This window comes from Typopeltis vanoorti, chromosome 15, assembly GCF_054136105.1.
Source record: "Typopeltis vanoorti isolate ZY-2024b chromosome 15, IOZ_Tvanoo_1.0, whole genome shotgun sequence".
NCBI classification, from domain to species: Eukaryota; Metazoa; Arthropoda; class Arachnida; order Uropygi; family Thelyphonidae; genus Typopeltis; species Typopeltis vanoorti.
This window is the reverse complement of record NC_143563.1, coordinates 77,114,017-77,137,132: the sequence shown is the minus strand read 5'-3', so window position 1 is coordinate 77,137,132 and position 23,116 is coordinate 77,114,017. Positions and strand designations below refer to the sequence as shown.

At 36.5% G+C, this 23,116-nt stretch overlaps 1 protein-coding gene across 2 annotated transcripts in view; it reads right to left on the bottom strand.

Annotated features, from left to right (window-relative positions):
• LOC150098911 (SMAD family member 3-like) overlaps nucleotides 1–23,116 on the bottom strand; it is a 162,470-nt gene that overhangs the window by 39,412 nt on the left and 99,942 nt on the right. For both annotated transcript variants that reach the window (XM_090404669.1, XM_090404668.1), the window contains exons 4-6: nucleotides 15,100–15,168; nucleotides 8,909–8,944; nucleotides 877–1,089 (exon numbers count right to left, since the gene is read on the bottom strand). In XM_090404669.1, coding sequence (XP_090260795.1) covers nucleotides 877–1,089; nucleotides 8,909–8,944; nucleotides 15,100–15,168 — 318 coding nt within the window. The remainder of the gene's footprint in view (nucleotides 1–876; nucleotides 1,090–8,908; nucleotides 8,945–15,099; nucleotides 15,169–23,116) is intronic.

Below are 23,116 nucleotides of genomic sequence, written 5' to 3'. Positions count from 1 at the left end.
AAAATAGCTTAATAATATTTAATACAGAATCTTATTACTATTAACACATATCTTTGATTAAACAATTAAATATTAGATATAATTAAGGTAATTACATGATATCAAATTATAATTTAAGTTATTTACATTAAATAATATTTACAAATGTAGCCTTTGTGATGGAAGATCATGTTGGATTCTGAAGCAAATAATAATTACTCTAATATCTACATAATCAGAATCCAACACCGTTAACATACAAAGACGTCTGTGATATGTCTTTTGTTTAGTGCACCAAAATTGATTTTGATGTATCACAGACGTTACGAAGTTCGCGTCAATTTCAAACGAATTTCATACAAAGACGTCTGTGACACGTCTTTTGTTTATTGCACCAAAATTGATTTTGACGTATCGCAGACGTTATGAAATTCGCATCAATTTCAAATGAATTTAGAGTTTAAAAATAATTTATATGTCAAAGGGTTAAGAGATTCAATGATGACTTCTAAGTCCAGAACAGCCACTCTAGACCTAAATCATGATGATGATGATGATCGTTGGAACCTCTTCAATCAGATCTGGTATCAGAATGTTTGAAACAAAATACATCAGACCAATTCGGACTGACTCATAAATGTGTACTTTTTTTTTTTATGATCAGTGATAATATAATGAAATCATGCGAAGCTTACTTTTTTTTTCAGTTTTAAGAATTTTTATAAAAAGATTAGAAGAGTGTAATAATAATAGTATATTAGTAACACCATTATGTTGATATGTAATAGCGTATATATATTTTTAATGCAGATACCTCAAAACTTTCATGAACACTTTCTGCCTAAGGCTCATTTTAATTAAATACTTAATAAACAGCTAAAATACGCAATAAATTACCAATATGCCTTCTTGTTTGTTCAACCACCGGGTTTCTATTCACATTGGATAAAAGACCAAGACAAAACCTCTCGGAACTTGAAGGATCTGTAAAACCATCTACTGTAAGTGAAGGCTGGGAAGCATGAAATGTTTCTCCTACTCTGGTATTCAGTTCATAGTAAGAAATAGAACACCAAAATGCTGGTTCTGTATATGTCACTGGCTGTACATCTGTAATATAAATAAATATATATATATATATATATATATATATATATAAAATGAAATTACATGCATAATGCATATCAGTTATGAAGATAAAATAACAAACAAAACAATATGATTTAAAAAATAGACTTAGCATAAAGTAAAGTACACTTCAAGTCTCCATAGTTCAATTGAGCCTTTTAGTTGGGAAGACCTGGTTTCAAATCCCATCTATGATATGAGGAACCTTTATCAGGTCTTTTCAATCAAATGGTAAGTTAGCTAGTCTCATACAGAGATGGGGATTTTCCTCTTGGAAACTTGAGGAGGAGGGGGGGTCCCTCAAAGTAGGCACACTGGCCTTGTGAACATACAGGTCTTCAAGCATAAATACTTGCACTTAGGGCATGCAGAGGAGTGGTGCTAACTTCATTAATTCACCATTAATGAAGGAAATTTGAAAAAAAAAAAAAAAAAATTAAGGACAGATAGATTTCCTAATCAAGGAAATCTATCTGTCCTAAGGGAATAAGATAGGTTGAAGAAGAAGAATAGTTTATGAAGTGCTTAAATTACAATAAAAGACATTTTTAAATTTCAACCCTACTAATTTATTTAGTTATCCCCACAGAAGAGAAATATCGTTAAGAAATAAAGATTTCTTTTGTTAAAAATTCAGACACTTGTTTAAATTGTTTATAATTAGACAAAAGCAACTACTGTTATTAGGCTGCATGTCATGTCAGCTGCATGTGTTTCTCAGACCAGTTTGTCTTTTATAAAAGGGAAAAAAATCCGAATTAATCCAAATAGCAAAAGCACCTTTTCCTCAGTTGTAAATTCCTAATGTAAAACCAAATTCAACCTCAGCCATAAATTTCTAAGAAAAAAGTTGTATGTATTCTTGATGAGATCTAAACTTAGATCTTTCTAATTGAAATAGCATGACAACTATGATATCCGTGATAAAAAAAAAAAAAAAAAACTAGCTGATGAAACAAGCAGAATATACATTCTATTTTTTTGAAGAGAGTGGTTGATGAAAGCACTTTTTCATATTTACTGGTTATGATGAATCATCTTTGGGAAGGCCATGTTAAGAACTTAGGATTAAGTTAAAAGCGTAAATTATACTTAAAAAAATATATCCTTCTTTTTAATCTTATTTTACTTGAATATAAACAAAGAAAAGTTGTACATGAAATATCTTTATGATAGACTAGTTGTGCATTTGCTGATGCTGAGATAAAATAAGGATGAAACAAAGAAAACAACTTAAATGATATGCATCATCACCTTCACACATCCAAACCTGATATTCTATTTCTGAACTGAATCCCAAATCTCTGGTACAAAAACCACAGCTCATTCTAACTGTCCAAATTGTGGTAGAAGGAATTATACCTCTATGATTCCTTCTGCCACAAGAGAGGTGCTTGTACCTTTATATGATTTGATATTCCTTGGCAAAGGATGCTTAAACCTAGAATCTCCCCCTTTTTTTTGACCTTCTTTGATTTAAAATTTCATTGCCATATTTTGTATCATTCATCTCTGATATTTTCTACTTCTTACAAAAATTTCTTTGTTTAAGAATAGCAAAGCAACTATTTTAATATTTATGCCTCCATCATTGTAAGAAATGTTATTCTTTATATTACATGAATGTAATACGTGTTTTTTCTGTTAATGGATGAATGTTTTCTATGTTAATGAAAACAGCAGGACAATTTTGTTTCTTCAGTTGGACTCTCTCTCCCTCTCTCTTGTTAATGAAAAAACAAAACTCTGAAAAACTTCAAGCTGATAATTCAGTAGAGAGAATGATATAATAACTTATTTGCACTGTTTAATCTATCCACAGAGAGCAGGCATTCGTTACTCAAATTCTTCCTGAAATGCAGTCTGCAATGAATCGATATGATGTTATCCTTGGTCTATGTTTTTCACATTATGAGTTCAATTATAAAAAATAGTTGAGATCAATAAAAATCTTTGTTTTTACACATTCTTAATTTGAAAGGAAGCATGTGAAAGTGAATTTAATTATTAATGTACAGTTTAGTGACTTGTAGTATACTTGTGTAAATAAGTGTATTAATGAGTTTGTAAGTAATTACTATAAATAATATTTGATTAAATTATTTTAATATACTTGCAGAAATTTTTGACTTCAGCTAAAGTAATTCAAAATGAGGTTTCTTATCTTAAATTATTGGAGTCTGAATACTGGAGTATGAGATCAGTAATAGCATTTCTGGATTAGCACTGCAGCATCTAAAAAGAGAACATACAAATAAATAATCAAAACCATGTCACAATAGACCTGCACCTACAGACAAGACTGCACCTACAGTCACAGGGAGCACCGACCTTCATAAGTCAGTGTGCCAAAAGACATCATCCTGTGTACATCAGGAGCTGTGCAACTGGTGCTATTCTGACCATGTGCGTTACCACGTCTGCGATTTCATCATGGACAGCAAGTTAGAAAAAAGAGCAAACGTGAAATTCTGCATGAAACTGGGCTAATTTGCCACAGAGACATTTGACATGATTCGGCAAGTTTACGGTGATGCCACAAGGAGTCGTCTGACGTGTTTTGAGTGGCACGCGTGCTTCAAGAGTGGAAGAACATCACTGGAAGACGACGAGAGACCAGGAAGACCTTAAACGAGCTCAACCCCAAAAAATATCGAAACCATTCGACAACTTGTGCACGAGGATCATCAGAGAACAATCCACAACGTTGCTGCCATTGTCGGCATGTCATACGGAACAGTCCAGGTAATCCTCACATGTGATTTGAACATGCGCTGTGTTGCTGCTAAGTTCATCCTCAGGCTGCTGACCCAGGAGCAGAAGGAACACCGCGTCAAAGTCTGCCAAGAACTCTGTCGGCGTGCTGTGGATGACCTGTCTTTCATGTCAAGAATCATTACTGGTGATGAAACTTGGGTGTATGGGTACGACCCTGAGATGAAGCAAGGTCTTCACAGTGGAAGAGCCCATCATCTCCATGACCGAAAAAGGCAAGGCAGGTCCACAGCTTGACCAAGTGCATGCTCATCATCTTTTTCGACATTCGCAGCATTGTGCATTGAGAATTCATCCCCGTGGGCCGGACTGTCGATAGCAAGTTCTACTACCAGATTTTAAGGCGTCTAAGGAGGACATTCGGCAAAAGTGACCAGATCTGTGCTGCACAAAAAACTGGATGCTCCACGACGACAATGCACTCTGTCACCGAGTTCTTCTCACATGAGTTTCTCACTGGAAACAACATGATCTCACTTCCACACCCACCCTACTTGCCAGATTTGGCTCCTGCGGACTTTGCCCTCTTCCCGAAGATGAAGAGCCAGCTCAAAGGTCACCGTTTTGACACTATTGCAGAGATCCAGCGTGAATCACAGAATGTGCTTGACAAGCTTTGAAAAGAAGACTTCCAGGATATATTCCAGAAGTGGCAGGAACACTGGGAACATTGTATTGCTATGCAAGGGGACTATTTTGAAGGTGACAGTGTGTAAATGTAGATAAAGTAATTTCTCGTAAACAGAGCTAGTCTCGAAACTTTTTGATACCACCTCGTATAATACACCCAAGGTAAAAAACTTTCTACACACACACACAAATACACCCAAGGTAAAAAGCTTTCTACACACACACACACACACACACACGTGTGTGTGTGTGTGTGTGTGAAACTATCCTACAACAAACATTATTACATATGGGAACTATCCAAGCAGTAGTCATTTTCAGCTTAAGCATATCCAAGCTGAAGCTTTTTTTTTAACCAAATAATTACTGGTGACAAACTGTGATCATCACTATATGTCGTGATGGCTTAATAAAACTTTTCTTGCATTTTATAATTATGATTTTTTTTTTTTTCTGAATTGAAGGGCAAATCTTTACATATGCTGGGATAAGATTAGTATTCTAGAAGAATTTTATGAATGCCACCCTATAAGAAGCATCTAATTATACTTGATCCAGGGTACAAGCTTTTGAATGTCTGCAAAATTTTTCAACCATGACTTTGCTCACTGGAGACCTGAAGTAGCTTCCAGATTATGTTTTTATTTTTAATAATCAAAAATATTTTAAAAAATAATAAAATAAACCCTTGGTCTACCCATAGTGCTACATTATTATTATTAACATCAGACATCCAAAGAATCAAAAGACTCATTGTGGGAGGTCTACACTCCCATGCACAAGATCATTAAACTATGACTTAAACCCATTCACAGTTTCTGCACTTACCACACTCTCAGACAATGCATTCCACTCACTAACTGATCTCCAAGCAAAGAATGTGCTTTATTCCATTACTCACACCCTCCTTATACAGCATCCACAGATAGCATCTTGTTCTACTCTTGTCTCCCTCTACTCTAAGAAAAATCTCCTTTACATTAATTTAGTAACAACCCTTCATCAACTTTTATGTCTCAACTATATTTCCTCTGCTTTTTCTACTCACAAGGCTCTGCAAATTATATTCCCTCAATCTATCTTCGTATCTCACAGTATGCAAACCCAACAGTCTTAGTGAATCTTGTTTGAACCCTTTCTAAGATATCCTCATTCCCTTGAAAATCAGAAGACCCAGATATGTGCACAGCAGTAGTCAGTATACAATGGCACCATAAGTTCTTTGCTTCTGCATCAAGTCTTCTCTATCACTCTCAGATATCTCTATCATCTCCTTCCAAATTTCCTCATTAATCATATACGCTTCATTCCATCTTTGCCTACCAAAATTTCAGGACTTTACACTTTTCAACATTAAACTGACAGCTTCACTCTATTTCTCACTCACACAGTCTACTGAGATCCTCCTTTAAGGACATAACACATCTTCTTTGCTCCTCATAGTTCTTCCCAACTTTTCATCTCAAAATAGCTGCATATCTCCAGTTAAGCCAATACCAATATCATTAACATCTAGAATAAACAATAATGGCCCCAAAACAGACCCTTGCAGCACTCTGCTAGTAACTTTCCTCTTTGGGATACCACCACCACTCATACACAACCTGCCGATACCCATTTGACAACCAATCAGCTATCCAACTCAATTAGTCTCTTATCCAATCCTATCCATTTCAATTTAGTTACCAACTTGTCGTTTAGCATTGGTAACTAAATTGAAATGCACATCTCTCTTATCCAGTGAATTTGTTACCTTGTTGTAATGTATAAACAGACTGCCAAACCATAACCTCCTCTTAACAAACCCATGCTACCATTATCTACTCAAATCTAAATTCCAGTCCTCATCAACTTCTTCTTCTAACACCTTAACACAGACACAAAGATTGGTCCATAATTTGTAGCCTTAGTCTTCCCCCCTTTGTGAAGTGGAACAATTTTACCCTCATTCCACTCCTTTGGCCCATCAAGTTTACTTGAGTCTTTCACCAACTCTTTCTCTACACTCAAGCTTCTCACAATGTTGCATTGATGAGGATGAAATACCCTGAAAACCTCAACTATATCCTCTGCAGCAATTACCAATCTATCATTGTTATTCTACTAGCATTGTACTATCTAGTCATTCTTTTTCTTGGCTTGATTAACTACCCTGAAAACCTCAACTATATCCTCTGCAGCAATTACCAATCTATCATTGTTATTCTACTAGCATTGTACTATCTAGTCATTCTTTTTCTTGGCTTGATTAGCTAATTTCTGCTCATACCACACTTCTGTTGTCTGTATCTTTCCAATAAGAATGAGTTACTTTCATATACAACTTTTTGTGGGTATCATATATATATATAAATATTATGAAATTAACTCATTCTTATGCATTTAGCTCCATTTTTTTTCAGACATTTTATTTGAGTACATGAAAAGGACCTTAAAAAAGGAGGCCTGCATTATAAAGCTTCACAGTCCATAAGTTGGACTCCAGAGTGTTTCCACAGCATGGCCTGCAGTAGCAGAACAGGCAATGTAATGCAATAATACAAAACCTTATGTTATTAATCATCAACTCTGAATTGCTGGCTTTATCATGTATCAACTCAGTGTAAACATGTACTATTTACCACACCACCATATCCCATTCCTGATATTAAGGGTTGGTCCTTTTGAATCCCAGAAAAGTGTGACGGTTTCTTTTCTCACTAAAGAATTATGTTTTAAACTCTTTCTTGAGAGAGATATGTTTTTTGCAGCATGTTTTTCAATTTGAAACTTTTGTTACTCACTCTACAGATTATAGTAGTGAATTCCCATTTTGTAGCTAACTACATACCTGCCCACTTTTAAGACTGAGAAAATAGGAAATTATCCTAATATCAAATGGGAAAAATCTAGATTTTTTCATTTTATTTGTTTATTTTTAAATTTTTTTATGCCCTGCTAAATTTCACTTTCATCTGTGAATAATTAAATCCTTTTAATTTAGCATATATCTTTTAAAATGCTGAAAACAGCAATAAACAATTAATTTTAATGGTAATTCTTCAAAGTTAGTACTGTTAGCTACAAAGAATAACTCAAAGTCATGTCCTATAATTGCATCATGCACGATGTTCATGAGTAGTATAATGAGTAAAATGAGTAGTATTAGTAAAATTAGTAAAATGAGTAGTATATTAGTAAAATGAGTATATTAGTAAAATGAGTATATTAGTAAAATGAGTAGTATAAAAAAAACAAAAACAAAAATGAGTGCTCTGATTTAATTAGATAAAATAGACATCTAAAAAAAAAAAAAAAAAGTAGTCTTTTGCTTGGTTGTTGAAATAAGTATGGCTGGATAGCATCAATCGATCAAAAAACACAAATATATCTGAGTTTTCCAATTGACTGGTACTATTCAACATTTTGAGAACATCAAAATGCAGAACTGGCTTCTGCAAATTATAAACATACTCATCGGTGTTTCGTAATAGGTGGTTTTTAGGAATGTACAGGATACCACACGAGTCCGATGTAGTTAAGTCTACATTAATACTAATTATTACTAGCTTCCTATGAGCAATTTTCTTCCAATCTGAATCATATTTGTCAGGTCTCTAATATCATTACATCTTACATTTTGGTTTTTTAAAGGCACTGCTTGCTGCACAAGTCTGTCTAGATTTTGGTTTTGCTATGGGTCATTTTCCTATTCATTTGAACCAAACACTTGTTTTGCAACAATAGATGCATTTAATGTTTAAAAAAAAAAAAAGTACACTTTCCTATGCAATCTATAGGGATAGTTCCCCATTCATGTGCATATTCCACTTTGCTCTGTCACCTCAGAAAATTTCTCCAGTGTATTTGATAAGTATCTCTCAACAACTTCACGTCTTGATTATATCATCTGTCTTTCCTTCTTAGATCAATCAAATTCTTCAGATTACATTTCTTCAATTTGTGCTCAGAGTCAACATTCCGAAGCCCTGTTATCTGCCTTTGTATCCTTTCTGAAGTCATCCCATCCTCCTGAAATCCAGGGGAACCAGATCTACATACCAAATAATTCCAGATGTGATCTGATCAAGGCCCATACAATAGAAGCACCTCATCTTTGTCTTTGTTATTTATTATATAGCTAAAAATTAACAAGGGACAGATGTCTTGTCCACTGTGTTTGTTAATTATCAGCACTGATGTCTGCTGAGCTAAATCAAATTCAAAAATCACAACCTTGTGGATATGGGAAATACTTGTATATTATAATTTCATATTAAGATTACTGTTTGAATAATTTTAAACAGTATCAGTGGCTTCTTACTTTAGAAGCTGCAATAAAGTTAAATCAAGTGCAATAACAGTTTATGATTTATTACATTTTTAAAATATAAAGAATTTCAAGCATGTTTCATACCTAAGGGTGAACTAGGAGATGAGAGGATGGTTGTGTCTGAAATACAACAAAGTTACGACATTAATATTTGTATTTTTTACTGTGCTTATTAATCATGTTTTAATATTTTTCAGTAATGAGCAAGCTATGATACAGGAAAATATGAAATTATAACGTAACATAATTCAAAATTCAGTTTAATATCATAAAAGTGATTCATTCTCTTATAATCATGAGAAATAATTTATTTATTTCTCATCATCATCAAATTCCTGACATGTACCCTCAAGGGGTGTACAGGATATGATAGTACTACATGAAAAATTTGCACCTCTATTTCTTTATAAATTTATTCTTTATAACATAATAAATAAATTTTTTCTTTATAAATTTTATTTCTTTCCATATACAAAAAGTAGAGATCATTTGTAGTACATTGTGCTGTTAGTACACTTTAAAATGTTTATAAAGAAGATATATTTCCAAATTTCTCTGGAAGATTTGCAAATGTGTTAATCTTCAAGAAATTATGAATTTGGCAGTAATTACATATATGCAGTTGACCCTTGAAAAACACAGATTTGAACTGCGCAGGTCCACTTGCAGCAACACAAGATGATGGAATGCATAAAGGTGAGGATAAGATAGGTAGGAATGGAAATTAGAGTCAGGATCAGGGAAATGGGAGTGGTCAGACCAAAGAGAGAGAGAGAGAGGTGTGGTGTAGCAGCTAGAATAGAGAATGTTGGTGCTGGTTGGTTCTCTGAGGAGAATGTGATGTCAGGAATAGAATTAGAAGGATATATAATTTTACGAAAGGATAGAAATGCGAAAAGAGGGGGGGGGGGGAGTGCTATTGATTGCAGAGGAATTGTGTCTGCAAAGTGTGGAAGTTGGTAGTGCATGCACATATTTTGAATCTGTATGGTGTGAAGTTGAAATAAACAGGTTAGTATATCTGATAGGATGCTGTTATAGGCCAGGGAACGCAGAGAATACTGATTGTGAAATGTTTAGACAAATTAGTTGGGCATGTAAAAAGAAGGTGATTCTAATGGGAGACTTTGATTACAGGAATAGAGAGTGGAAGGAGGAAGGTATATGAGAACAGGGAGAGCGAGTTTGTGAAGTTTCTGAGAGATAAGTATCTTAAGCAGCATGTGATTGAAGCAACTAGAGACTTTAATTGGATTTGGTGGTAACTTCACAAGATGGAGTTGTTAATGAAGTGTTCACACTGCCACCGGTTGGTGAGAGTGATCATAGGCATTTGTTTGGGAAGTGATGAAACAAGAAAAGGTCACTGCCAAAAATGGATACATGTAGAAGATTAAAGTAGGTGATTATAGGAACCTCTGTACGAGGGTGGTCTGAAAAGTTCTTGGCCTCAACCATAGATGGCGACACTATTGAAAAGATTTTTTTTTTCTAAGTTGGTACATTGTCATATATGGCAGTTATATGTCATCTATGTAAAATGCAAGTCATTCTATCAAGTACTTTGTTTATGCAGCTGTTTGAAGCAAATGTAATGTATCCCTTGAAAGGGATAAAATTCAGTATTGTGCGGTTATAAAATTCTTTGCAAAAGAAGGTTTAACACCAAAAGAAATTCATTCAAAGTTCATAAAAGTTTATGGGCACTCTTCTCCTTCATTTTCGACAATTAAGAAATGGGCTGCCCAGTTTACACATGGCCGTACCAGCCTTGAAGATGATCCACGTGAAGGATCCAAAAAGTGCAACAACACCAGAAATCAACGATCAAGTGCATGATGTGGTGTTGGATGACCAGTGAGTCAAAGTGCATGAAATTGCTGAGACTGTAGGCATTTCAAAAGAACGTGCATGATATATTTTGCATAAAGAATTGCATATGAAAAAGCTTTGCGCAAGATGGGTTCTGCACTTGCTCACAGCAGATCAAAAATGCACTCGAATGAAAATCTCTGAACAGTGCTTGGAGCGTTTTAACAAGAATAAAACTCATTTTGTACATCGATTTATTACTATGGATGAGACTCGGATTCACCATTGCACTGCAGAATCCAAACAGCAGTCAAAATAGTGGATAGAAGCCAGTTAGTTCAGCACCAAAGAAGAACAAAGTCGGTTCCATTAGCAGAAAAAGTCATGGCATCAGTGTTTTGGGATGCTAAAGAGCATTTTGTTTATTAATTATCTTGAAAAGGTTAAAACAATAACCAGGGAATATTATTCTGATCTTTTAACCAGACTAGACAAAAAAATTTGTGAGAAAAGACTGGTTTGCAGAAGAAAAAAAATCATCTTTCATCAGGACAATGCACCTGCCTACAAAAGTGTTTTGGCAATGGGAAAATTAAGGGATCTGCATTATGATTGTTGGAACATCCACCCTATTCCCCAGATTTGGCTCCCTCTGACTTCTATCTCTTCCCAAAACTAAAACTCCTCCTCGCTGGTCAGCGTTTTCTTCAAATCAAGAGGTGATTGCAGCTGTAGAGGAATATTTTGCAGATCTTGCTGAGAACCACTACAGGGCCAGATAATGGCGCTGGAGCATCACTGGAATAAATGTATTAGTCTTAATGGAGATAATGTTGAAAAACAAAAATAATTTTGAAATTATAAATTTGTTTTTTTCATTGTTAGACCAAGAACTTTTCAGACCACCTTCGTAGTCGGTTAGCATCAGTACGTTGGGTAGATGAGCTAAGCAGAAAAGATGCTGACAATACAAGGAAACTCACAAGGCAGTATCTGACAAAAGCAATGTATGACTGTATAGCAAGGATTAAGTGAGCAAATAGAGTAGGAGTGAAATGGATGAACACCGAAATCAAGCAAGCTGTGCTGGAAAAGAAAATGTTATGGAGGAGGTACAAGACAGTTGGTAGTGCTCGGATCCATGCAGAGTATGAAGTAAAGCTAGAAAGGTGATGAGCATGGTAAAGAAAGAAAAGGTGCAGTATAAGAGGAGATTGGTTGGTCAGTCCAAGGTTAATTCAAGGGAATTTTTCCACTACATGGCAAGCAAGAGGAAGAATAATTATAGCAGATTAACATTGGTGGATAGTCATGGCAGCAGAGTAACAGCTGCAAAGGATATAGTGGAATTACTGAACGAGCACTTTATCAGCGTATATCATACTGGTGTAAATGATGCCGTGCAATATATAGAAGAGAAGCAAGTATTAGAAGAATTGGAAGTGAAAGAAACAGAGGCATATCAGATGTTGGTTGGGTTAGATGTGAATAATAAAGCTGTGGGAATGGATGACATATTACCATGTATTCTTAAGGAATGCGCACCACAGCTGGCTATGCCCTTGACCTGGTTGTTTAATGAAAGTCTTGCAGTGGGCAGGGTTCCTAAGGACTGGAAAGAAAGCAAAATAGTACCATTCCACAAGCATGGTTCTAAGACAGAAGTCTCCACCTATAGGCCAGTCTGTATAACTGTGTTTGTGGTTCAAGGTATTGGAGATATTGGTAAAGAATAGAATACAGGATTGGGTTGATGGACATAGCATTCTTCATGATGGTCAGCATGGTCCTGTTTTAGTAATTTACTTGCATTTTATGATAAGGTGACAAGTGTGTTAGATAAGGGAGAATCATATATAGTGATATTCTTATACTTTGCAAAAGTCTTTGATAGATTACCACATGATAAGTTGGGGTACAAGCTGCAGAGGATTGGAACAGATATATAGTTAGATGGATCAAGAGATTGGCTCTCTCTGAATGATACCAGTAGGTTGTGTATGATGGAGCAGTGTCTTAAAAAAGGAGGGTAACCAGTGGTATGCCCCAGGGTTCTGTTCTTGAGTCCCTGCTATTTAACTTGTTTGTAAACGATATATCATGTGGACTGACTGGGGATCTTCAGTTGTTTGCTGATGATGATGCAAATTTGGGAAGAATTATAAGTAGCACTGCTGATGTTAATTTCTTTCAGGAAAATTTGAATAGACTTTTTACTTGGACAAAAGAGTGGGGTTGTGGTTTTAATATCAATAAGTGCAAGGTGTTGCATTTTGGAGTGCAAAAATATAAGGCTGTGTACTATATTGATGTGCCATACTGCAGGAAGTGGATGAGATTAGGGATTTGGGATGATTGACAGTAGACTGAAGTTTAGAGGGCATGTTGCTAGCGTTGCAAAAGCTGCACATTGTAGTGCTGCTATGATAAAAAGTACTCTAATGTAAGGAAGTTGTTGTGCCACTGTATAAGGCACTGGTCAGCCTGCACTTGGACTATTGTGCTCAGATCTGGTCACTTGGTTTTCAATGTTATGTGGAGACATTGGAGAGGGTCCAGAGGTAAGTGACTAAGGCGATGCTGGAACTTTGAAATGCTGGATATGGAGAGAGAGAGAGAGAGAGAGAGGGGTTGAAGATATGTGGATTGCAGAGGTTGGTGGATAGGAGGAAGAGAGGCGATATGATAGAGACATTTAAGTTAGTAAGAGTATTTTATCAGATTAATCCAGAGCGGATTATAAAAAGAGTAGGTGAGAGGGGGAAGAACCAGAGCTCGTCCCTGGAAGTTATGTAAAAGTGTGATGAAGAGGGGGTGTGAAGAGTAGATTTTTTACATGGAGATTAACTGTCAGTGAATCGAATGCATTACCAGAATGTGTTGTTAATGGAAGGAGAGTTAAGGATTTTAAGATTCCATATGATAAATATGTTGTCAGTTGAACGAACCTCCCGTGATGAGTCTGCCGACTCCATGGAGGGTGTAATAATAATAATACCATGTCTTTTCCTTGAAGGCACAAACTTATGATAAATAGTCCAGACTCCACAATGGCAACAAAACATCTACCAAGAAGCAGATCATCAATCAGAATGAATAATAAAATGGATGTCACTAAAGCCTACTTGTTACTGGATGAGGAAAAGCTGTATCTTCAGCTACTTGATTTTTACCAGCCTACACATACATACATACATACTGCTATGTGCAGTCTGGCATTGTCTTGTTGGAAGAGCTCCCATGTACAAAACAAATGCACTCACTCATTTTAAGAATACATGTTATCACTGATGGTGAAGGCTTCCGAACACCAGCCCAAAGTAAACTATACTCTTGAAATTTCACCCAAACCCAAAACATAGCCTTGTTCTCAGATACTTAACTGCTTATTAAGTGACACCTCCAGGGAGTCCAAGGACTCATCGAGGGAGGGCACCTACTCTATAGCTTTCCATCTCCCCAACTCAATCCACCAAATACAGCGAACCGCAACTACACAAATGCCATCTACCACTAACCACCACCACCACTAGCATTTTCACAGACAATCACAAACATCCATGACCATGGAAGAATTTGAACCAACAGCCTTTTGGCTGGAGAACGGATATGCTAACCACTCAGCCAACCAGGCCGACAATTATTGGGAAGAAGTGTTTTTAACTTAGGTTGATCTATTTTGATAGTTAATATTTGGTTCTTTTCACTAAATATGACCCCAGCTGGCAAAACTGGTCGACGATTATGTACATATGTTTATCTAAACCATGGTCCAATAAATTCAATATAATGTATCATATTTAGGTTGATCTAATTATTTCCTGTGTTTGGATTGTTAAAATAGACTCCGTTTCCATCAATGATAACAATTCATTTGGAGAAACATTCCAAAGATTAATTCAATTCTCTGATAATGATGTTAGTTTAAGAAAACCTTTTGAACACTTCCGCTAACTTAGACAAGTAAATGAAGATGACATTGCAGAGCATCCCTTTAACAACAGGCCTGAGATCAAATGAAAGTGGCAATCTGGACTGAGGCTGGTCTTTGAGAAAGTGTCAAGTTCTAAGTTGTCGTTCCAAGTTCTAAGTCAAGTTGTCATTCTAAGCACTATTCTATCATTTAAGCATTAAATATGACTATTCATATAATTGTGGTCACAAGAGTAAGCTCTGTGTGCAAAACATATTATTATAACATCAATTAAAATTAAAAAAAAAAAAAGAGGAAAATATAACAAACACAAATTCAAAAAACTTCTGGATCACCCTAGTCCATGCATTACTAAAGACAAAAGCAGAAATTATATTAATAACAAACAAAAAAAAAAGTTTCAAATTTTTCCTATTACTGAAATGCAACAGATACTATTCAAGAGAGTTTTTAACAATCTATATAGTAGCATATGAGTTCATTAACATTTTACAAAGAACTTTCCTTGTGTATAAAATTGATAACTTACTCATATTATCTGTTCCATTTTGTTCCTGGTTGTCTCCGTCTTCACTCATGTAGCCTGGTGGTGGTGTTTCTGTTGAAGAAATTTCTTCTGTTAGAAAATGAAAAGTTAAGCAGAATAAGAGCCAGAAATTAAAATGAAGAAAATGAGAGAGAGAGAACAATAAAGGAAGGAAAGAAATAATCATTATGTCTGAAAATTTGCTACACAAAATATCAAAACAGTAAATACCTTATAAAGCTGTTTTGTAAGTAATAAAACTAAATACATCTGTTTTAGTTCTTTACTTCTATACATCATAGCTTGGTCCATCTGTTGTCAGACATTGGAAGTTTATTTTGCACTTGGTTAGACTATAATAAATTTAGTTTAATCCTTTATCCAAGTGTGAGCAAACAAAGTTTGAGCCTGTAAATATCTTCAGGACTGAGGTAAGGTGGTGCAACACTTAGGCAACTTGGAGCAAAGGTGAACCAAGCTCTCATCACCTCATCTCTCATTTCCCAATCATCTTTTTTTACTTCAGACATATATATCTTTACAATTATCATCATCATCATTATCATCACTTTCTTCAGTCCGCTGCTGGATGATCCATTTTGACCAACCTGATGCATCTCTCCACCATAAATGTCCATGCCATCTTGTTATCTCATCATATCATCATCCCATCTTACCACTCATCTAATGGTTTCTGATAACCAGTTCTTGTTGTCCATTCTGTTGTTCACTTGGTCCATCTGTTGTCAGACATTGGAAGTTTATTTTGCACTTGGTTAGACTATAATAAATTTAGTTTAATCCTTTATCCAAGTGTGAGCAAACAAAGTTTGAGCCTGAAAATATCTTCAGGACTGAGGTAACGTGGTGCAACACTTAGGCAACTTGGAGCAAAGGTGGACCAAACTCTCATCACTTCTGTATCAGTATCACCCACAATGCAAAGCACATCTCCTTGCAGATATGTATAATGCTATGCATCAAGGGAAGGGCCACTACCCAGACTGGTTTCGACCCTTATTGAGGTCTCATCAGTGGGATGCAGACCCCTCAGTCTTGAAGATATTTTCAGGCTCAAACTTTGTTTGCTCACACTTGGATAAAGGATTAAACTAAATTTATTATAGTCTAACCAAGTGCAAAATAAACTTCCAACATCTTTCTCTTAATCCAGAGTAATCTTAATCCACTACCCAGACTGGTTTCGACCCTTATTGAGGTCTCATCAGTGGGATGCAGACCCCTCAGTCTTGAAGATATTTTCAGGCTCAAACTTTGTTTGCTCACACTTGGATAAAGGATTAAACTAAATTTATTATAGTCTAACCAAGTGCAAAATAAACTTCCAACATCTTTCTCTTAATCCAGAGTAATCTTAATCCACTACCCAGACTGGTTTAGACTGGTTTAGATGAGGGGTCCGCATCAGTGGGATGCGGACCCCTCAGTCTTGAAGATATTTTCAGGCTCAAACTTTGTTTGCTCACACTTGGATAAAGGATTAAACTAAATTTATTATAGTCTAACCAAGTGCAAAATAAACTTCCAACATCTTTCTCTTAATCCAGAGTAATAGAATAACAAGGTGGTACACCTATTGGCAACTCATATATATGACTCTGCTATTGCTTCTGCCTTAGTATCACCACCTGGGTCTGCTTCCCACTGATGAGACCTCAATAAAGGTCGAAACCAGTCTGGGCAGTGATTATACATTGCGGTATCAAGAAGATGTGCTGCAATGATTAATCATTGCGGCACATCTTCTTGCGGATATTATACATACCCGCAAGAAGATGTGATTAAACTAAATTTATTATAGTCTAACCAAGTGCAAAATAAACTTCCAACATCTTTCTCTTAATCCAGACAAGGTGGTACACCTATTAGCAACTCGTATAGGTAAATATGACTCTGCTATTGCTTCTGCCTTAGTATCACCACCTGGGTCTGTCTCCAACTGATGAGACCTCAATAAAGGTCGAAACCGGTCTGGGCAGGGGCCCTTCCCTTGATGCATAGCATTATACATATCTGCAGGGAGATGTGCTTTGCATTGTGGGTGATACTGAGACAGAAATGATGAGAGCTTGGTCCACCTTTGCTCCAAGTTGCACCACCTTACCTCAGTCCTGAAGATATTTTCAGGCTCAAACTTTGTTTGCTCACACTTGGATAAAGGATTAAACTAAATTTATTATAGTCTAACCAAGCGCAAAATAAACTTCCAACATCTTTCTCTTAGTCCAGAGTAATAGAATAATAAGGTGGTACACCTGTTGGCAACTTGTATAAGTGAATATGATCTCCTATTGCTTCTGCCTTAGTATCACCACCTGGGTCTGTCTCCCGCTGATGAGACCTCAATAAAGGTCGAAACCGGTCTGGGCAGTGGCCCTTCGCTTGATGCATAGCGTTATACATATCCGCAGGGAGATGTGCTTTGCATTGTGGGTGATACTGAGACAGAAGTGATGAGATCTTGGTCCACCTTTGCTCCAAGTTGCACCACCTTACCTCAGTCCTGAAGATATTTTCAGGCTCAAACTTTGTTTGCTCACACTTGGATAAAGGATTAAACTAAATTTATTATAGTCTAACCAAGCGCAAAATAAACTTCCAACATCTTTCTCTTAATCCAGAGTAATAGAATAATAAGGTGGTACACCTGTTGGCAACTTGTATAAGTGAATATGATCTCCTATTGCTTCTGCCTTAGTATCACCACCTGGGTCTGTCTCCCGCTGATGAGACCTCAATAAAGGTCGAAACCGGTCTGGGCAGTGGCCCTTCCCTTGATGCATAGCGTTATACATATCCGCAGGGAGATGTGCATTGCATTGTGGGTGATACTGAGACAGAAGTGATGAGAGCTTGGTCCACCTTTGCTCCGAGTTGCACCACCTTACCTCAGTCATGAAGATATTTTCAGGCTCAAACTTTGTTTGCTCACACTAGATAAAGGATTAAACTAAATTTATTATAGTCTAACCAAGCGCAAAATAAACTTCCAACATCTTTCTCTTAATCCAGAGTAATAGAATAATAAGGTGGTACACCTGTTGGCAACTTGTATAAGTGAATATGATCTCCTATTGCTTCTGCCTTAGTATCACCACCTGGGTCTGTCTCCCGCTGATGAGACCTCAATAAAGGTCGAAACCGGTCTGGGCAGTGGCCCTTCCCTTGATGCATAGTGTTATACATATCCGCAGGGAGATGTGCTTTGCATTGTGGGTGATACTGAGACAGAAGTGATGAGAGCTTGGTCCACCTTTACTCCGAGTTGCACCACCTTACCTCAGTCATGAAGATATTTTCAGGCTCAAACTTTGTTTGCTCACACTTAGATAAAGGATTAAACTAAATTTATTATAGTCTAACCAAGCGCAAAATAAACTTCCAACATCTTTCTCTTAATCCAGTGTAATAGAATAATAAGGTGGTACACCTATTGGCAACTCGTATAGGTAAATATGACTCTCCTATTGCTGCTGCCTTAGTATCTCTGCCTGGGTCTGCGTCCCACTGATGAGACCTCAATAAAGGTCGAAACCGGTCCGGGCAGTGGCCCTTCCCTTGATGCATAGCATTATACATATCCGCAAGGAGATGTGCTTTGCATTGTGGGTGATACTGAGACAGAAGTGATGAGAACTTGGTCCACCTTTGCTACAAGTTGCCTAAGTGTTGCACCACCTTACCTCAGTCCTGAAGATATTTTCAGGCTCAAACTTTGTTTGCTCACACTTGGATAAAGGATTAAACTAAATTTATTATAGTCTAACCAAGCGCAAAATAAACTTCCAACATCTTTCTCTTAATCCAGAGTAATAGAATAATAAGGTGGTACACCTGTTGGCAACTTGTATAAGTGAATATGATCTCCTATTGCTTCTGCCTTAGTATCACCGCCTGGGTCTGCCTCCCACTGATGAGATCTCAATAAAGGTCGAAACCAGTCTGGGTAGTGGCCCTTGATGCATAGCATTATACATATCCGCAAGGAGATGTGCTTTGCATTGTGGGTGATACTGAGACAGAAGTGATGAGAGCTTGGTCCACCTTTGCTCCGAGTTGCACCACCTTACCTCAGTCCTGAAGATATTTTCAGGCTTAAACTTTGTTTGCTCACACTTGGATAAAGGATTAAACTAAATTTATTATTGTCAGACATTCTCATCACATATCCTACCAGAAACCATTTATTGCCTTTTATTACAATGTAATCATTTGTTGCCTTTCATTTACAAATCCATACTGGCCTGCATAAATAATATTGTCCTTATCTGTCTAGTTCTGTATAACAAGTTCTTATTAATTTCTCCCAAATCTTAACAACTGCAGGAGAAATACAGAGAGGCCTATATTTTGCCACCACTTTTATGCAATGGCACTATTTTACCTTCCTTCCACTCTCTAAGGCCTTGTCCTATTGCAAGGCTTTTATTAAACAGTCTAATTAATGGCACAGTCAGTTCATTAGCGCAATAATTTAAAGATTGTGGCAAAATCCTGTCTTTTAGACCCCCCCACCTTAGTGACAGTAATCAGAATACAGTCTCTCCATTCATTATCCCTCTATGAATAAAGCATCCTTTACCAGGATAGACCAAAACACCCTATTAAATAGCTCAATTATGTTGATTATAGTCCAATTATGCAGGCCTGGTTGGCCGAAGATTAGCATATACAAGTAGCTCAGATGTGAATATATTTCACATCAGTGAAATATATCTGAGCTACTTGTGAAATATATTCATGTCCAAGTATATAATTTTTTGGCATCTTTAATGTAGTGTTGGTAACAAAAGATAGACAGACAAAATCCTCTCTTAATACAAATACTTATTCTTTTTTTAATAATTCATGTCAACCAACTACATCTATCTTTGCATGCTAGAACCATTCACATAGAAACTTATATTACAATGCTTAGCTAGAATTCATGAACAAGAGACAGGACACTGAAAGAAAGGTCAGTGGTATGGAATAGATGGGGATACATACTAAGGCAAGTGATCCCACAGAATAGGATCAGATACTCAAATACACAAGAATTTGATCGTAAAAACAAAAAATGATGAGAGAAACAGACACACATCATGAGTCATGAACTAGCAAAGGACAGATGTGGAGAGAAAAACATAACTACATAAACTAGTCAGTACTTAATTTTACTAATGCCAGCAGTATGAAAAATATGCTTTTGGAGAAGTTTGTACACAAATTATGAAACTGATAAAAGCATATTTAGCATTTTTCCCATAAAAATAATTCTGAGTTCACTAAATCTTGCTATGTGCCAACTAATAATGAGATCATTTAACTATAAAACATTCATCAAGCAAACTAATATGCAACAATACTTTACAATTATAAGAAACCAGTTTATTTTGTAAATTAAAAAATTAAAGTTTTTTTTAAATTATTACCTTATCAAAATGAATTATTCAATTATTTTTAAAATTATTTGAAATCTCAAAAAGTTAGTTAGGCATTACTTAGTTATGTAGTTACTTAGGCGAGGCCTAAATGGCCTCGCCTAAGTGTTTAGCAGATTTTTTTTTGTTTTCAAATTATTAAATCACATACTTTAAACCTACTAAATGTTAATGTAAAATATATAAAAAAAAACCACATGCAACAACATCAATAAGGTCATTTTAAAGATGTATACAAATGACTACTTCTGATCAGCAATAATACTTGCAGAAATAAATCCAAAAAAATACTAAATTCACTGAGCACAAATCTGAGACATTCACTGGATGAAAATAAATGGAAAGACATCCAAGTTCATGGAAATGAAGATTATCCACAAATCACAGCAAGTTCAAAACATACTTTCTGTGACTTGATGATGCATCACCTCAGCTGAGCTGTTTTCAGATAAAATCATGATTCTTTTCAGTTTACAGTGATTTCATCATGGAGGGAGGCCGGGATATCATTAATGCTTGGGAAATTGTGAAGGAATATTTGTTAGCAGCAATAGTAAGCTGTATTCCACAAGGGAAAAAGAGGATGCAATTTGGTGTAAAGTGGATGACAAACAATATTAAACAGGAACTACATGTGAAAAAGAGGTTATGGAAGAGATATAAGGAGACAGGTGAAGAGCAGATGCATGAAGAATATAAGACACAGGCCAGGAGAGTGACTAGTATGGTAAGGAAGGCAAAACTGGAATATGAGAAGAGATTGACCCTAAGATCCAAAGAAAATCCTAGGGAATTTTTTAGTTAAATGGCCAGTAGGAGGAGAAATGATTGTGGAAGAATGATATTGTGGGATAAAAATGGGAATAGAGTGACTAATGCCAAGGACATAGTGGAATTGTCCTCTGCATGGAGGAGTAAATTTTAATACTAGTTCCAGGTTTAGAGGTGTAAGAGGGAAAGCATGTTTCAAAATACTGAGTACTTTGGATGTCAGTAAAGCTGTGGGACTGGATGGTATTTTACCATGAGTTTTGAGAGAATGTGCTGAAGAACTGACAGCTCCTTTGACCTAGCTTTTCAATGAAAATCTGGCTACGGGAAAGGTTCCCAGGGAATGGAAGGAAGGTAAGATAGTGCCATTGCATAAGGGCACTATCTTACCTGGAAGTGTCTAATTATAACCCAGTTTGTGTGTCATCAGTAGTTGTTAAAATCTTGGAGAAATTAGTTAGGGACTGTATATAACATTAGGCAGATGAGGGTAATGTTATCTGTGAGAGTCAACATGGATTTGTGAAGGGGAGCTCTTGTTTTAGTAATATGCTAGCCTTTTATAATAAAGTTACAAGAACAGTAGATGAGAGGAAAGGCACATGCTGCCATTTTCTTGGATTTAGCGAAGGCATTTGACAGGGTTACACATGATAAGCTGATATTTAAGTTGCAGCACATGGGTTTGGATGTCAGGTTGGTCAACTGGGTTCAGGATTCGCTGTCCGATAGGTATCAGAGAGTTATGTATGGTGGGTCAGTTTCAAGGAGGCAGAGGGTTAGAAATGGGGTCCCACCTTTATATCAATGACATTGTCAGTGGAATGCAGGGAATATTCAGTTGTTTGCAGATGATGTGAAGCTGGGAAGGGTTATAAATAACAGTGCAGATGTGGTAGTCCTGCTGGAGGATTTGAATAAGCTAGACAGATGGGCATATGAATGGGGGTTTCAGTTTAATGCAGCAAAATGTAAGGTCTTGAGGTTTGGGACGCTGCATACTCTATTGGAGGAAGTAGGGGAGACAAAAGATATGGGGGTTGATGATTGATAGAAACCTGAAATTTAGGGGACATATTGCAAAGGTGGTGAAGCACAGGGGATTCCTGCAATAATGAGAAGGATGCTGACCTGCAGAGATAAAAGAGTTATCATTCCGTTGTATAAGACCATGATCAGACCACACTTACACTATTGTTCTCAGATTTGGTCCCCAGGATTTGAAGGGGATAAATTAATTGTGGAAAGGGTACAAAGGTGGATAACAAAGATGGTTTCAGGACTGTACAATGTTACAATAGTTATGAGGATCAGCTGAGTGAATGTGGATTGCGTTCGGTGATCAGAAGGAGAGGTGATATGATTGAAACTTTTAAACTGTTGAGAGGGGTTACAGGGTTGACACTGGGGAGTTCTTTCACTTGGTTGAACAGTGGGAAGGAGTGATGACAAGAGGCCATCCCTGGAAGTTACGAAAGGAAACTGTGAGCAAGAGGTTGGGGAGTGGTTTCTTTGCATGGAGGGTGGTTGAACTGTGGAATGCTTTGTCTGATAGAGTGGTGAGAGCAAGAATGGTCAATGAGTTTAAGGAATGGTATGATAGACTTTGTGTTTCCTAGGAGGGACCTCCCACAATGAGTCTTGATAGACTTGTGTTTCTTAGAAAGGACCTCCCGCGATGAGTCTTTTGACTCCTTGGAGGCCTAAAATCCGGTAACAGTCAATGTGTTTAAATTTCATTAGATGAAGTAAAAGACTGCAGAGAAGGTAATTTGTTACTTGAAAATTCATAGTCTGAAGTGTCT